General features: G+C 44.0%; 1 protein-coding gene and 1 pseudogene across 1 annotated transcript; both read right to left on the reverse strand.

The window, feature by feature from the left end:
• Positions 1-9,441: 9,441 nt before the first annotated feature.
• LOC138600472 (probable serine/threonine-protein kinase clkA) lies at positions 9,442-12,313 on the reverse strand (the record flags this gene model as incomplete). The annotated part of the gene is made up of 7 exons (XM_069671891.1): positions 9,442-9,865; positions 9,947-10,291; positions 10,490-10,699; positions 10,948-10,969; positions 11,331-11,821; positions 11,946-12,004; positions 12,230-12,313. Coding segments are annotated over 7 exons (1,635 nt in total), but the record flags the coding sequence as incomplete, so codon positions are not given.
• Positions 12,314-12,600: 287 nt separating this feature from the next.
• On the reverse strand, positions 12,601-16,018 carry LOC138600473 (probable cyclin-dependent serine/threonine-protein kinase DDB_G0292550; annotated as a pseudogene).
• Between the last annotated feature and the right edge of the window lie 994 nt (positions 16,019-17,012).

A 17,012-nucleotide genomic window follows, 5' to 3' on the forward strand; every position in this document is an offset into this window, starting at 1 on the left:
CGATAAGCGAGGATACACGAGAGCAGCCTCCACGGAAGTCTTTTACTGGCCGACACGCCCCCTTATTACAGATCAGTCAGTGATCCGATGCTGCAGCTGATTGGACTTATGTGAAACTTCACAACATCACCGGAGTTTCATATCGCAGAGAGGAAGAAGCGGACCTTAAAACAGACTTTACAGGGCGCCTTGAAACCGACTATAAACAACGTCCCTATAATGAGTTGGTATCTGACAAGCTGAGATCGTTTAGAACGAAATATTGATCATAACTTGTCGTAAAATATATAAAATGCAGTGAATAACTGAAGATTTGATTTGTTTTCTGAGTCAACATCTGAGTAAAAATCATCTAAAAATCAAAAGCAGCAAAAACAGATTCATTTCTATTAAATTGAATCTAAAGAAATACCTCTCATGATCAGTTATTTCCCTGCTAACTTTTATTACAGATGAATGAATGAATTCAGAGGGAGCAGGAGAGTCTCTCTGTCTATAGGTAACACTTTTTACGTGTGAGAGTGATCATCAGGTCGGGTTTGATCAGCCTGACGTGATTTCTATTTATCCTGAAACTTTGAGCCTAATCAATAATGTTCATAGTTCATGAGCAGACAGTATTTGGGCCTATTAAATAATTAACTCAGATCAGATTATCAGTGATCGAAAATGTAAATAATGAACAAATAATATAAAGACACAGTGCTGTAGGAAATGTCCGTCTGGCTCTGCAGCAGGAACACAGACTGCAGCCTGTTCTTCATGTTTGTTACACAGGTAACAGGTTACAGAGAGGAAACACTGTTACTGTGTGTTTTATTAGAATTAATACAGTGCACATGTGTGCAGACAGAAACAGCTGTTAAAGCAGACTGACAGCTGATCCAGCGGTGATCAGCTGACGCGATCATCACAAACGGACGTCGCAGCACGTGACGCTTCATCGAAGGACGTCTCATGTCTCTTAAAAAACATTCCCTCGTTTCCTCTCTCCTCTCTTGGTTTCCTCGCATCTCTCCATGCATCTCTGGTGGGAGGGACTAAGACGCAAGTGAACGACGCAAGTGAAGGGAACATAGATGCAATTTAAGAGACTTGGGAAGCAGCCATAGTCTCTTCATCATCTGCACTCCATAGCTGCAGATGTGCCTTCCCCCTGCCGTATGCACACATCAATAGAACTTGTATTAACGTTTTTGACAGGACATGCCAAGCCTGTGAATTTAATAGAAAGGAGTCACTGGATCATCTTCTGGTGGCTCCAAAAGTGTGACTGTGTTACCAGATACTGCAAGGGAAGCCAAAGTCAGACACTACACATAATATAATTATTTGATTGTTTTTCATATTAAGTAGTATTGCAATAATGTACCTTGTATGAAGAGGCCAGTTTCTGTCAGTGGGACAGAGTCAGTGGCTGTCCCTCCCTGAATCCCTTCCATCACTGGCCTCTCTTTATTAACATCCAGTGCCAGCTCCTCTGCTGGAGTGAAGTCCTGGATCGGTGGGCCGCCCCTCCGTGCCCGATTTATATGCCTTTTTTTTAAACCGCTACAATCATAGAGACATAAAATATGTCAGCAGATCTATTCACCTCATTTGTACATTGTTATCAACAATCAAGTCACTTACCAGCCTGCAAAATGTTCTTGTATTTAATTTGGACTTGCTGCCAGGTCCTTTTGTGGTCAGACAAGTTTGTTCTTAATGAAGGATAGATAAATACATAGGATAGATGAAAACAGACAAAAAACACAAGATAGATAAATAGATTAAATAAAGTGGACAGGAAAAAATAGACGCACATTGTGGATAATTGTTTGCAATTGATCTTAATGATAATCTACATTTCCGAGTAACATGCACTTCCACTTGCCACATTTAAGGCAAAATGTACAACTGTTAAATATTGGACTTGAAAAGTAACTCCTTTAATTGTAATTATGACAGTTTCAGTGGAGCACGGTTTATTAATTGTACATTTTTGCACTCCTTACACATTCAGCCGGTCCGCTTTAGTCTGCCGGGCTTTCTCTCATTCTTTAATTATAGCAGCTGTATTTCCATTTTTTCTAATTATGTTCTTCATTTCTTTGTATATCTCCATGAGGATCTGTTGTTCTGCTGACGAAAAGTATGATGCACGAGTCTTGTCCATTTTTCCAGCCGTGATTCTGTGATCGATCCCTTGGTCTATTTAAGAATGTCTTGAATGTGCATTTATCCTGACTACCTGCACCTGGCTTGACATAGCTGTGCCTTCTCATCCTGGCTCGGTGAACCTGCAACCAATTAAGTCAGGATGCACAGATTAAACTCGGTCAAGCCGAGCTTTCTCAGTTATCCTGGATTTCTTTTTTCTACTTTTGTGCAATACCCCTCTGGTCCAAGTCAGTTTTTCTTTTAGGGTCGCAATATCTGTAGATAAATATTTGTCTCAGAAACAGATGGATGCACAAATGTAGCAAATTATTTTACTTCATTTAAAAGTAAAATCACTGGCTTTAAAAAATACTCTAAAAAGCTACTCAATTACAGTAACTTGAATACTGAATTCGTTACTTCCACCTCTGCACATTACTCTACCTTCAAAGATATCCATTTACATACATACATGCATGCACACGCCAACATATACACACACAGAATGTGCAGTATTTATGACAATGATAAAGTGATATGTATTAAATAAAAGAGGGGATTTAATTAATTTGATTGATTTGGACAAAAAGAGTATTTACAAAAACAATGTGGAAAATGTGAAAAATAGGAAAAATACAATCTACAAAATTTACACAAACTCACTTGACTGTCACAAAAACTTGACTGTCTTTTCTCTAGAGGGCCAACAATGTGTGCTGAAAAAAGCTTGGTCAGACTTACGGCCAGTGCAGGTTTTCCGGCATGAGGGGCATGTGGTGCAATATTTCTGAATGTCAGTATACATGGAAGGCCAATAAAAGCGTGAACTTTATGCGGAAATAGGTTTTGTGATGACCGAGGCGTCTGGCCCATGGAAGTTTGTGTACTAGGTGCATGACAAGTGCTCCACAGTTAGCAGGGATTACCAGGCTTCTTTGATCACCACATACAGCACACAACACATCCTGATCCACAATAAACGTCTCCTTCCTCACACAATCTCCATCAGTCTCAATTTAAAGTTTCATCTTCCCTCTTCAGCACAGAAATGTTACTAGGTACAGGTAAGGTTGGTCATCAATTGTAACAGTTGCCTATCCCCATGAACACACAAAATGTCCTCCTGTCTGCTGTAGTCCACAGAGCTAACTGGCGCCAGGCTGTGTTTAATCAGAGACATAAAACTACCAGTGTCCAACAATGCAGTAACCTGCTGTCCATTCAGTTTTTCATATGTAATATGAGATTTTACTTAGACTTAGACTTAGACTCAACTTTATTGATCCCTTTGGGATGACTCCCTCTGGGAAATTCAGTCTCCAGCAGCTTATACAGTACAATACAATAGGAAAGAATCAGCACACAGAGGGTAAAAAATAAAGATCAAAATATATCTATCTATCTATATATATATATATATATATAAAAAGTACAAAATTAGATAACAAAATATATAAAATATACACTCTTAGAAAATATACAAGTAAACAGTGGGTAATTGACCTGGTATTTAGTTCGATTAAACTAAATTAGGTTATTGCACTGTGGTTGAGAGATTATTGCACATTGACAGATTTTTATTGCACATATGACCCTTTGAGAAATAAATAAATATTACTATTGAATAAAAGAAGATAACTACTATTAACTTTGTGAGGTGAATTAGTGGCTACCGCTTGTGAGAGAGTCTGTCCCTGTTACCTCCTCCCCCTAAGTGAGGAGTTGTACAGCCTGATGGCATGAGGGACAAAGGAGTTCTTCAGTCGGTTAGTCCTGCACTTTGGAAGGAGCAGTCTCTCACTGAACAGGCTCCTCTGGTTGCTGATGACGGTGTGCAGAGGGTGGCTGGCATTGTCCATAATGTCCAACAGTTTGTTCAGTGTCCTTGTCTCTGCCACCGTAACCAGAGGGTCCAGCTTCATGCCAATCACAGAGCCGGCTCGCCTGATCAGTTTATCCAGTCTGGATGTGTCCTTCTTGGATGTGCTGCCTCCCCAGCACACTACAGTGTAAAAGAGGACACTGGCAACCACAGACTGGTAAAACATCCGCAGCAGTTTGCTGCAGATGTTAAAAGACCGCAGTCTCCTTAGGAAGTACATCCTGCCTTGTGTCTTCCCGTACAGGTGGCTGGTGTGTGTTGACCAGTCCAGTTTGTTGTCCAGACACAGCCCGAGGTATTTGTAGGAGTCCACACTCTCCACCTCAGCTCCCTCTAGTAGGACTGGTCTCGGCTTCGGTCTGGACCTCCCAAAGTCTATGACCAGCTCCTTTGTCTTAGAGGTGTTGAGCTCTAGGTGGTTTGTGCGGCACCAAGCAGCAAAGTCCCCCACCAGACTCCGATACTCCTCCTCTCTGTCATCCCTGATGCATCCAACGATGGCTGTGTCATCGGCGTACTTCTGTATGTGACACAGCTCTGAGTTGTGACAGAAGTCCGAGGTGTACAGGGTGAAGAGAAGAGGGGCCAGCACTGTGCCCTGGGGGGCTCCAGTGCTGCTGACCACAGTGTCAGACGTGGTGTCCTTCAGCCTGACGTACTGTGGCCTGTCGGTGAGGTAGTTGGATATCCAGGCCACCAGGTGGGGGTCCACTCCCATCCGGTTCAATTTATCTCGAAGCATAGGGGGGTGAATGGTATTAAAGGCGCTGGAGAAGTCCAAGAAGAGAATCCTCGCTGTGCCTCTCCCCTTATCCAGATGGGAGTGGACTCGGTGTAGTAGGTAGAGGATGCCACCACACCAACACCTCGCCTACCAGCCAGGTGTTGTTTCATCTCCCCTACAAGTTCATCTCCCCTACAAGTCCAACCTCAAGCCGGAGTGCACAGCACGCTCCGGTGACCTTAGCTTTGTTCATGGGACACACAGAAGCTTTGTGGCTTGGCTGCTGGCAATAAAAACAAACATGTTCCTTACCAGGTGCTTGCTGGTTTGGGGCAGGTGGTGGTAGGTCTCAGTGGGGTTCTCACCAGGGGGTACAGAGGTGAATCGGAACTGCTGCCGGTAAGTCTCTGACGAGATTTCAAACTTGATCAGCAGTGCTGCTTTCAGGTTGAGGTAGCAGTGGACTCTCTCCTCGTCCATCACATTGTAGGCCTCCAATGCCTTCCCAGTCAGCAGAGGAACAAGACGGCATGCCCACTGACTCTGCGGCCATTTCCATGCTTTAGTAATGCACTCAAAAGGAAGCAAACAGTTCTTAATTTCCTCACCCATTTGACATTGTGGTATTTTTGGGTCTTGGTAGTGCCTCCGCTCTGGCCTGGTTGATCAGGTCTGCTGCTTGAGTCCTGAGACTTGAAAGAAGGGACCTCAGCTGCTGACTCCTGACGTCCTGGCCAGGGTGCTGGTGTCAGCAGTTCAAGTCTGGGGCTGTTTGCTGTCACAGTGCTTGTAGTTGCAGCAGGGTCTGGCAGGTTCTGTGCATGCGGTGCAACATTCTGTCGGAGAAGAGAAGCCTTCAGGCCTTGGATCTTTGCCAGCAGGCCCTCCTCTCTCCTTTGCTGTACTGCCAAAAAGTCTCTCATCATTGTCATTAGTCCCCCCCAAGTCACCTGCTGATGCTGGGGCTTTAGGAGCTGCCAGGACCGCCTAGCACCTGTGCTTCTCACCGTCCTCCTCTGATTACGTAGGCGCGGTATCCCAAGCCGGATACGCATTGGTAGCAACCATCTCCTTAAACTGCTCTTGCTGCTGTGAATACAGGCCTGTGTGCTGCCGTTGGGGCCTTTCGACTAACCATCCCACTTCTGACACCATATGCAGCAGGGTTCTCTTTCAAAGTCCAAACTCCAAACAATTGGGACAATCTGCTACATTTAAGTGTAATCCCAAACCACTGAGTGTGGAGAGTGGGATTTGGTTGTTAAACCCTCCAACAAGTCTGTATCGATACTGGCACTAAGAGTTGAGTGAAGGACAGAATGGATCTATGCCACAAAGTGCAGGGCGACTCCTCCGGGTGGAGAGAAACAAAGGCAGTTATTTCTTCTCCTCATCCTGCTGAGTAGCTTGGTCAGGACACCAAGCAAACTGATCGAAGGTATCCACAACATAAGAGCTCTAGTGTTCCCGGAACTAGTGCTGCCACCAGCCTGGAGCTGGTGGTGCTCTTTGCAGAGTGCTTCATTAGCATTGAGTTATGAACCAAACTCACCAATAGTAAGGACATCAAATACACCTAATACACAACTGCACACTGGTGTGGTGGACGAAAAGAACACACACATCCTAAACACACACACACCCAGCTCCCTTCTCCTTTCCTTTTCAATTATATAGGAGAACCCAGGGTGGCCATGAAAGTTGTGAAAAAACTCATAATGCAAGCCAAGAGTCAGTGTTTGATTTTTCCACCCTGGGCTCCTATAGAATGGTGGAGCAACATGGTGGACGAGACCAGCTCCTTTGTTAAATAAAACAAAGCTAACTTTAAAGCAACTTAAATCTTATTATATCTTAAATTATGAAGACATACATATGAAAAGTACATTACATTTCTGCAAATAACGCAGCTAGATAAACCAAACTAAAACACCAGTCAAAGGTGCCATGTGCCATATTTTTGTTACAGCACCAACATAAAGCTCATCTATTTAACATTGTAACTGAATCAAAGATCAGAGTTGAAATCTTTTTGGTGTATTGGTCCCCCCCCAAAAAAAAATCAAGACAGGAGACAGTTCAAATTCTTCAAAGATTTTGTATTAGATTATTGTAAAATTTCTGACAGAAAATGTGCAAACACCAAGAAGTCTCACATACATGTATATCTTATATATAAGGATTAAATTAGTTATTTTTATAAATAAGGAAATTGACATTGTTTTGACTTAAACAGAGTATCAAGTACGCATGTGTTCCTTCATCTTATTTAAGGTGCTTGATTCCTAGACAATATTCTCCCTATTGAGCTCTTCTGGGGGGTTTTTTTGTTGTATTTTAGCATTTTATTTTGTAATTTTGATGCATTTGGGCTGGTACAAATTGAAACACATATCTTATTTAAATGACGATAAACTTCACAAAAAGTCTAGATTCAAATCAACAGCATGATTAAAAAAACAATTTCTCAGTAGGCATGTTTCAAACCAAGGTCCTACTACATGAGAGTAAATTTACAGTTTGACTTTTCAGTGTGGCTGGTTTCATTTGTTTGGCAGAGAAGAATAACTAAGACAGCAGTAGTAAGACACAGTAAGTTAAATATTGCCAAAGCAAAGTGTTCAGTGACGCAAGCATTTATACATTAATAAAGCAGTAATTTTCTGACATCCCAGTGCTTTATAGAAAGTGCTGTTATATTATTGTCTTATAATTCTTGATGATTAAGTGGACCAGATGTTTAAAGTAGACTTTGTGTGGCCGAAAATCCTGGATGCTCCCACACGAAGACTGTTTAGCATCAACAGACAAACCTAATCTACTGTCATTATTGTGTCCAGTCAGAGTTCATCCAAAGCAAAATTGAAGACAATCATGAATCTTACATTCTTACCAACACCAAAGGCCTTGTCATACTAGTATTGGCAGTGATGTTATAATTAAAATTCAAATAGAAATCAGCATTGATGCTATTGCTGATTAGACAGTAGCCATGCCAATGGTACCAGGCAGAAGGCAGTGATTAGGCTGATCTTTTGACTCACTCCACTTGAAGCTGTGAAAGAAGAAATAATGAAACAAAACTTTAGATGAATGAACAGTTGTGCATATTACAATATTTTTGATTAAGCAGCACAGAATATGACTTACTTGTGCCATTCACGGTGATAGAGCTGCCTTCAATGTCAAAGCCATTGACGATTGGAGCTGCCTCGAGCAAAACATTCCGAATCTGAGTGTTATTAGGAACTGATGTGCTATCAAAGCGAAGCTTCAATTCGTTGAAGATTGATCCACTTCTGCAAAGGGAGAAACAAATAACTTAGTTTGACATGCAAGATCAGGCCGCTATTCTTATATTGTAACTTGATCATACTTAAAAATTACCTGAAGGCCACCACGTCCAAGGACTTGAACAAGGAGGGGAATTCATTTTCATACAAAGGTTCAATCTGCAGAAACAGAAAAGGAATTGTATTTTACACGTTATAATTACATTCTTTGGTCTAAGAACACCTAAATGTTTGTGAGACAAGATAAGTTTGATAAGAAAACCATATGTGTTATTATTAACCTGAGTACCAATAGATTCAAGTGTGACGTCTGAGACTTACCTGTCCCTTTATCATTGAGGCTCGATCTTTGAAAGCTGCAGAAGAGGTATTCAGCAAATCCTGTGTAAAACTGGTTAGAAGAGATCTGAAAGACACATCTACAATTGAATCTGCAACAGTGGTAGGTGCAGCAGTTGCAGGTGCTGCAGTGGCCGGTGCCGCAGTTGTAGGTGCCACAGTTGCAGGGATGGCAGATGCTGCAGTGGCAGGCCCCGGTGCCCCGGTGGCAGATGCTGCTGTTGTAATTACAACTGGAACTGGACCCTCTGTTAAAATATTTTTATATTTTTTATTTGAGCCCAAACAAAAAGATTTTTTTCACAAACTTATAAGGACTGGTAGGCATAGAACATATTGTTATTTTACTTACCTACTACTGAAACTGTATTGGGGTTAAATTTGACGGTGAAGTTATTGTTGGTATCATTTGCAGCTTCAACAAAGGCTTGGGCAACAACAGGATTCAGTGGGAGTTCTGCAGGGGGAGTAGTCCGATTGAATTTAATCTCCAGATCTGTTTGAACTCCATCAGCTCGTGCTGGAATAGGACTGTATAATAAAAACAAATATAGGAAGAGAGTAAAATTATCACATGAAGTGATTCTGTTGCTAAATGATATGTGTGGCTTACATCTGGCAATATCAACAAGGGATGATACTTTTTAAAGTCCATTGTCATAAATATACAGCAAAGGTCAATTGACCAACGACAGAAAAGATGTTTTTACCTGAATCGTATAACGATGCATTGAACAAAAATAAATCCAAATCTTTCTCGGCATATGATAAAGCACTGCAAAAAGAAAGCAACATTAAGGACCTTGAGCTGGTTTGAAGCCCAATTTTTCATAGAATTTGATTAACAAGGAATGGAAAATGAAATTATGCTTGAGTTTAAATTTTCTCCAACATTTCCTGCACATTTCCGACACAGTGATGACATTTGTAGTCAAATTTAAGAAGTACTCACTGCTGTTACAACTTGTTGTTCAAGATCTTTGTATTCATCGCTGTTGGGGTCATTAAGTTCCGGTGTAAAAGTTTCACCTTGCAAGTCTGCTGTGACCTCGTAAACTGGTTCAGCAACTGTTGTTGCCATGGATGTCGTCAGAGAAGGTTTTGTTGCACTTGTGATTGTCATCGCAGGTGTAATTGCAGAAAAAGCTGTTGGAGGAGGTGTTGTTGTTGATACTGTGGTTGTTGTTGGACCTGCTGTTGTTATTGTCACAGCAGCTGTTGTTGTTGGAGAATCTATTGTTGTCGTTGGAGCAGCTGTTGTTATTGCTGGAGCGACTGTTGTTGTCAGAGCAGCTGTTGCATTTGTTGGAGCGGTTGTGGTTGGTACTGCAGGTGTTGGAGCAGCTATTGTTGTTTTTGGTAAAGGTGTTATTGCTGTAGCAACTGTTGTTGAAACAGCTGTTGTTCTCGTTAGAGCAGCTGTAGTTGTTGTTGGAGTGGCTGTTGTCATCGTTGGAGCAGCCGTTGTTGTTGGTTGAGCTGTTGCTGTTGTTGGAGCAACTGTTGTTGTCATTGGAGCGGCTGTTATTGTTGAAGTGGCTGTTGTCAGAGGAGCTGTTGTTGCACTAATGGTTGTTATTGCTGGAGCAGCTGTTGTTGTTGGAGTAACTGTAGTTGTTTGAATGGCTGTTGTTGTTGTAGCAACTTTTGTGGTTGTTGGAGCCGCTGTTGTTGGTGCAGCTGTTGTCGTTGTTGGAGCTGCTGTTGTGGTTGTTGGAGATGCTGTCGTTCTTGCAGCAGCTGTTGTGGTTGTTGGAGCAGCTGTTGTTGTTGGTGCCGCCGCTGTTGTTGGAGCAACTGTTGTTGTTGGAGAAACTGTTGTTATTGCTGGAGCACGTGCTGTTGTAATTGGAGCAGCTGTAGTTGTGGGAGTGGCTGTTGTCGTTGTTGGAGCAGCTGTTGTTTTTGGAGCTGTGATTGTTGTAGCGGTTGTTGTTGTTCTAGCAACTGTTGTTGTTGTTGGTGGTGCAGCTGTTGCCGTTGGAGGAACTGTTGTTGTTTGAGCAGCTGTTGTCGTAGCAACTGTTGTTGTTGGAGAGGCTGTTGTTGCTGAAGTGGCTGTTGTTGGAGTCGCTGTTGTTGTTGTTGTCAGAGGAGCTGTTGTTGCACGAACGGTTGTTATTGCTGGAGCAGCTGTTGTTGGAGTAAATGTAGTTGTTGGAATATCTGTTGTTGTTGTAGCAATTGTTGTGGTTGTTGGAGCCGCTGTTGTTGGGGCAGCTGTTGTTGGAGTTGGAGCTGCTGTTGTTGTAGCAACTGTTGGAGTGGTTGTTGTCGTAGTAGCAGCTGTTGGTGCAGCTGTTGTAGTAGTTGGAGCGGCTGTTGTTAAAGAAATTGTTATGGTTGTTTGAGTAGCTGTCGTTGTTGTTGTTTCAGTGGCTGTTGTGGTTGTTGGAGATGCTGTCGTTGTTATTGGAGAATCTATTGTTGTCGTTGGAGCAGCTGTTGTTATTGCTGGAGCGACTGTTGTTGTCAGAGCAGCTGTTGCATTTGTTGGAGCGGTTGTGGTGGGTTCTGCAGGTGTTGGAGCAGCTATTGTTGTTGAGGAAGTTGTTGTTGTTGTTGGCGAAGGTGTTATTGCTGTAGCAACTGTTGTTGAAACAGCTGTTCTCGTTAGAGCAGCTGTAGTTGTTGTTGGAGTGGCTGTTGTCATCGTTGGAGCAGCCGTTGTTGTTGGTTGAGCAGTTGCTGTTGTTGGAGCAACTGTTGTTGTCATTTGAGCAACTGTTGTTGTAGCAACTGTTGTTGGAGCAGCTGTTGTTGTTGCTGGAGCGACTGTTGTTGGTGTGGCTGTTGTTGTCAGAGCAGCTGTTATGTTTGTTGGAGCGGCTATTGTTGTTGAGGAAGCTATTGTTGTTTTTGGGGAAGGTGTAATTGCTGGAGCAGCTGTTGTTGAAACAGCTGTTGTTGTTGGAGCGGCTGTTGTTGGTGTAGTCGTTGTTGGAGCAACTGTTGTTGTTGCTGGAGCAGCTGTAGTTGTTGGAGTGGCTGTTGTTGTAGCAACTGTTGTTGTTGTTGGAGCGACTGATGTTTTTGGAGCGACTGATGTTGTTGTAGCAACTGTCGTTGTTGGAGCAGCTGTTGTTGTTGTTGGAGCAGCTGTAGTTGTTGTTGGAGTGGTTGTTTGAGTGGTTGTTGGAGTAGCTGTTGTCGTCGTTGGAGCAGCCGTTGTTGTTGGAGCAGCTGTTGACGTTGTCGGAGCAATTGTTGTTGTTGTTGCAAATGTTGGTGTTGTCGGAGCAGATGTTGTTGGAGCAAATGTTGTTGTTGTTGGTACAGCTGTTGTTGTTTTTGGTACTGCAGTTGTTGTTGGGGCAGCCGCTGTTGTTGTAAGAGCAACTGTTGTTGTTGTTGGAGAGGTTGTTGTTGAAGTGGCTGTTGTTGGAGTCGTTGTTGTCGTAGCAACTGTAGTTGTTGGAGAGGCTGTTATTGTTGAAGTGGCTGTTGTCAGAGGAGCTGTTGTTGCACTAATGGTTGTTATTGCTGGAGCAGCTGTTGTTGTTGGAATGGCTGTTGTTGTTGTAGCAACTTTTGTGGTTGTTGGAGCCGCTGTTGTTGGTGCAGCTATTGTTGTTGTTGGAGCTGCTGTTGTTGTCGTTGGAGGAACTGTTGTAGTTGGAGCAGCTGTTGTCGTAGCAACAGTTGTTGTTGGAGAGGCTGTTGTTGTTGAAGTGGCTGTTGTTGGAGTCGCTGTTGTTGTTGTTGTCAGAGGAGCTGTTGTTGCACGAATGGTTGTTATTGCTGGAGCAGCTGTTGTTGGAGTAAATGTAGTTTTTGGAATATCTGTTGTTGTTGTAGCAATTGTTGTGGTTGTTGGAGCCGCTGTTGTTGGTGCAGCTGTTGTTGGAGTTGGAGCTGCTGTTGTTGTAGCAACTGTTGTTGGAGTGGTTGTTGTCGTAGCAGCAGCTGTTGTAGTAGTTGGAGCGGTTGTTGTTGAAGAAATTGTTGTGGCTGTTGGAGTAGCTGTTGTTGTTGTTGGAGTGGCTGTTGTGGTTGTTGGAGATGCTGTCGTTCTTGCAGCAGCTGTTGTGGTTGTTGGAGCAGCTGTTGTTGTTGGTGCCGCCGCTGTTGTTGGAGCAACTGTTGTTGGAGAAACTGTTGTTATTGCTGGAGCAGGTGCTGTTGTAATTGGAGCAGCTGTAGTTGTGGGAGTGGCTGTTGTCGTTGTTGGAGCAGCTGTTGTTGTTGGAGCTGTGACTGTTGTAGCGATTATTGTTGTTCTAGCAACTATTGTTGTTGTTGGTGGTGCAGCTGTTGTCGTTGGAGGAACTGTTGTTGTTGGAGCAGCTGTTGTCGTAGCAACTGTTGTTGTTGGAGAGGCTGTTGTTGTTGAAGTGGCTGTTGTTGGAGTCACTGTTGTTGTTGTTGTTGTTGTTGTTGTTGTCAGAGGAGCTGTTGTTGCACGAACGGTTGTTATTGCTGGAGCAGCTGTTGTTGGAGTAACTGTAGTTGTTGGAATATCTGTTGTTGTTGTAGCAATTGTTGTGGTTGTTGGAGCCGCTGTTGTTGGTGCAGCTGTTGTTGGAGTGGTTGTTGTCGTAGTAGCAGCTATTGGTGCAGCTGTTGTAGTAGTTGGAGCGGCTGTTGTTGAAGAAATTGTTATGGTTGTTGGAGTAGCTGTTGTTGTTGCAGTGGCTGTTGTGGTTGTTGGAGATGCTGTCGTTGTTGTTGGAGCAGCTGTTTTTGTTGCTGGAGCAGCTGTTGTTGTTGGTGCCGCCGCTGTTGTTGGAGCAACTGTTGTTGTTGGAGAAACTGTTGTTATTGTTGGAGCAGGTGCTGTTGTATTTGGAGCAGCTGTAGTTGTTGCAGTGGCTGTTGTTGGTGCAGGTGTTGTTGTTGGAGCTGTGGTTGTTTTAGCAGTTGTTGTTGTTGTAGCAACTGTTGTTGTTGTTGGTGCAGGTGTTGTTGTTGGAGCTGTGGTTGTTTTAGCGGTTGTTGTTGTTGTAGCAACTGTTGTTGTTGGTGGTGCAGCTGTTGTCGTTGGAGGAACTGTTGTTGCAGTGGCTGATGTGGTTGTTGGAGATGCTGTCGTTGTTGTTTGAGCAGCTGTTGTGGTTGCTGGAGCAGCTGTTGTTGGAGTAACTGTAGTTGTTGGAATATCTGTCGTTGTTGTAGCAATTGTTGTGGTTGTTGGAGCCGCTGTTGCTGGTGCAGCTGTTGTTGGAGTTGGAGCTGCTGTTGTTTTAGCAACTGTTGTTGGAGTGGTTGTTGTCGTAGTAGCACCTGTTGGTGCAGCTGTTGTAGTAGTTGGAGCGGCTGTTGTTGAAGAAATTGTTATGGTTGTTGGAGTAGCTGTTGTTGTTGTTGGAGTGGCTGTTGTGGTTGTTGGAGATGCTGTCGTTCTTGCAGCAGCTATTGTGGTTGTTGGAGCAGCTGTTGTTGTTGGTGCCGCCGCTGTTGTTGGAGCAACTGTTGTTGTTGGAGAAACTGTTGTTATTGCTGGAGCAGGTGCTGTTGTAATTGGAGCAGCTGTTGTTGTTGGAGCTGTGACTGTTGTAGCGATTATTGTTGTTCTAGCAACTGTTGTTGTTGTTGGTGGTGCAGCTGTTGTTGTTGTAGCAACTGTTGTTGTTGTTGGTGCAGGTGTTGTTGTTGGAGCTGTGGTTGTTTTAGCGGTTGTTGTTGTTGTAGCAACTGTTGTTGTTGGTGCCGCCGCTGTTGTTGGAGCAACTGTTGTTGTTGGAGAAACTGTTGTTATTGCTGGAGCAGGTGCTGTTGTAATTGGAGCAGCTGTAGTTGTGGGAGTGGCTGTTGTCGTTGTTGGAGCAGCTGTTGTTGTTGGAGCTGTGACTGTTGTAGCGATTATTGTTGTTCTAGCAACTGTTGTTGTTGTTGGTGGTGCAGCTGTTGTCGTTGGAGGAACTGTTGTTGTTGGAGCAGCTGTTGTCGTAGCAACTGTTGTTGTTGGAGAGGCTGTTGTTGTTGAAGTGGCTGTTGTTGGAGTCACTGTTGTTGTTGTTGTTGTTGTTGTCAGAGGAGCTGTTGTTGCACGAACGGTTGTTATTGCTGGAGCAGCTGTTGTTGGAGTAACTGTAGTTGTTGGAATATCTGTTGTTGTTATAGCAATTGTTGTGGTTGTTGGAGCCGCTGTTGTTGGTGCAGCTGTTGTTGGAGTGGTTGTTGTCGTAGTAGCAGCTGTTGGTGCAGCTGTTGTAGTAGTTGGAGCGGCTGTTGTTGAAGAAATTGTTATGGTTGTTGGAGTAGCTGTTGTTGTTTCAGTGGCTGTTGTGGTTGTTGGAGATGCTGTCGTTGTTGTTGGAGCAGCTGTTTTTGTTGCTGGAGCAGCTGTTGTTGTTGGTGCCGCCGCTGTTGTTGGAGCAACTATTGTTGTTGGAGAAACTGTTGTTATTGCTGGAGCAGGTGCTGTTGTAATTGGAGCAGCTGTTGTTGTTGGAGCTGTGACTGTTGTAGCGATTATTGTTGTTCTAGCAACTGTTGCTGTTGTTGGTGGTGCAGCTGTTGTCGTTGGAGGAACTGTTGTTGTTGGAGCAGCTGTTGTCGTAGCAACTGTTGTTGTTGGAGAGGCTGTTGTTGTTGAAGTGGCTGTTGTTGGAGTCGCTGTTGTTGTTGTTGTTGTTGTCAGAGGAGCTGTTGTTGCACGAACGGTTGTTATTGCTGGAGCAGCTGTTGTTGGAGTAACTGTTGTTGGAGTTGGAGCTGCTGTTGTTTTAGCAACTGTTGTTGGAGTGGTTGTTGTCGTAGCAGCACCTGTTGGTGCAGCTGTTGTAGTAGTTGGAGCGGCTGTTGTTGAAGAAATTGTTATGGTTGTTGGAGTAGCTGTTGTTGTTGTTGGAGTGGCTGTTGTGGTTGTTGGAGATGCTGTCGTTCTTGCAGCAGCTGTTGTGGTTGTTGGAGCAGCTGTTGTTGTTGGTGCCGCCGCTGTTGTTGGAGCAACTGTTGTTGTTGGAGAAACTGTTGTTATTGCTGGAGCAGGTGCTGTTGTGATTGGAGCAGCTGTAGTTGTGGGAGTGGCTGTTGTCGTTGTTGGAGCAGCTGTTGTTGTTGGAGCTGTGACTGTTGTAGCGATTATTGTTGTTCTAGCAACTGTTGTTTTTGTTGGTGGTGCAGCTGTTGTCGTTGGAGGAACTGTTCTTGTTGGAGCAGCTGTTGTCGTAGCAACTGTTGTTGTTGGAGAGGCTGTTGTTGTTGAAGTGGCTGTTGTTGGAGTCACTGTTGTTGTTGTTGTTGTTGTTGTCAGAGGAGCTGTTGTTGCACGAACGGTTGTTATTGCTGGAGCAGCTGTTGTTGGAGTAACTGTAGTTGTTGGAATATCTGTTGTTGTTGTAGCAATTGTTGTGGTTGTTGGAGCCGCTGTTGTTGGTGCAGCTGTTGTTGGAGTGGTTTTTGTCGTAGTAGCAGCTGTTGGTGCAGCTGTTGTAGTAGTTGGAGCGGCTGTTGTTGAAGAAATTGTTATGGTTGTTGGAGTAGCTGTTGTTGTTGCAGTGGCTGTTGTGGTTGTTGGAGATGCTGTCGTTGTTGTTGGAGCAGCTGTTTTTGTTGCTGGAGCAGCTGTTGTTGTTGGTGCCGCCGCTGTTGTTGGAGCAACTGTTGTTGTTGGAGAAACTGTTGTTATTGTTGGAGCAGGTGCTGTTGTATTTGGAGCAGCTGTAGTTGTTGCAGTGGCTGTTGTTGGTGCATGTGTTGTTGTTGGAGCTGTGGTTGTTTTAGCAGTTGTTGTTGTTGTAGCAACTGTTGTTGTTGTTGGTGCAGGTGTTGTTGTTGGAGCTGTGGTTGTTTTAGCGGTTGTTGTTGTTGTAGCAACTGTTGTTGTTGGTGGTGCAGCTGTTGTCGTTGGAGGAACTGTTGTTGCAGTGGCTGATGTGGTTGTTGGAGATGCTGTCGTTGTTGTTGGAGCAGCTGTTGTGGTTGCTGGAGCAGCTGTTGTTGGAGTAACTGTAGTTGTTGGAATATCTGTTGTTGTAGCAATTGTTGTGGTTGCTGGAGCCGCTGTTGTTGGTGCAGCTGTTGTTGGAGTTGGAGCTGCTGTTGTTTTAGCAACTGTTGTTGGAGAGGTTGTTGTCGTAGTAGCACTTGTTGTAGTAGTTGGAGCGGCTGTTGTTGAAGAAATTGTTATGGTTGTTGGAGTAGCTGTTGTTGTTGTTGCAGTGGCTGTTGTGGTTGTTGGAGATGCTGTCGTTGTTGTTGGAGCAGCTGTTGTTGTTGCTGGAGCAGCTGTTGTTGTTGTTGGTTCCGCCGCTGTTGTTGGAGCAACTGTTGTTGTTGGAGAAACTGTTGTTATTGTTGGAGCAGGTGCTGTTGTATTTGGAACAGCTGTAGTTGTTGCAGTGGCTGTTGTTGGTGCAGGTGTTGTTGGAGCTGTGGTTGTTTTAGCGGTTGTTGATGTTGTAGCAACTGTTGTTGTTGGTGGTGCAGCTGTTGTCGTTGGAGGAACTGTTGTTGCAGTGGCTGATGTGGTTGTTGGAGATGCTGTCGTTGTTGTTGGAGCAGCTGTTGTGGTTGCTGGAGCAGCTGTTGTTGGAGTAACTGTAGTTGTTGCAATATCTGTTGTTGTTGTAGCAATTGTTGTGGTTGTTGGAGCCGCTGTTGTTGGTGCAGCTGTTGTTGGAGTTGGAGCTGCTGTTGATTTAGCAACTGTTGTTGGAGTGGTTGTTGTCGTAGTAGCACCTGTTGG

This window comes from Semicossyphus pulcher, unplaced genomic scaffold (assembly GCF_022749685.1).
Source record: "Semicossyphus pulcher isolate SPU_LCO1_2020_fin unplaced genomic scaffold, fSemPul1.0.p SCAF_21, whole genome shotgun sequence".
In the NCBI taxonomy this organism is placed as follows: domain Eukaryota; kingdom Metazoa; phylum Chordata; class Actinopteri; order Labriformes; family Labridae; genus Semicossyphus; species Semicossyphus pulcher.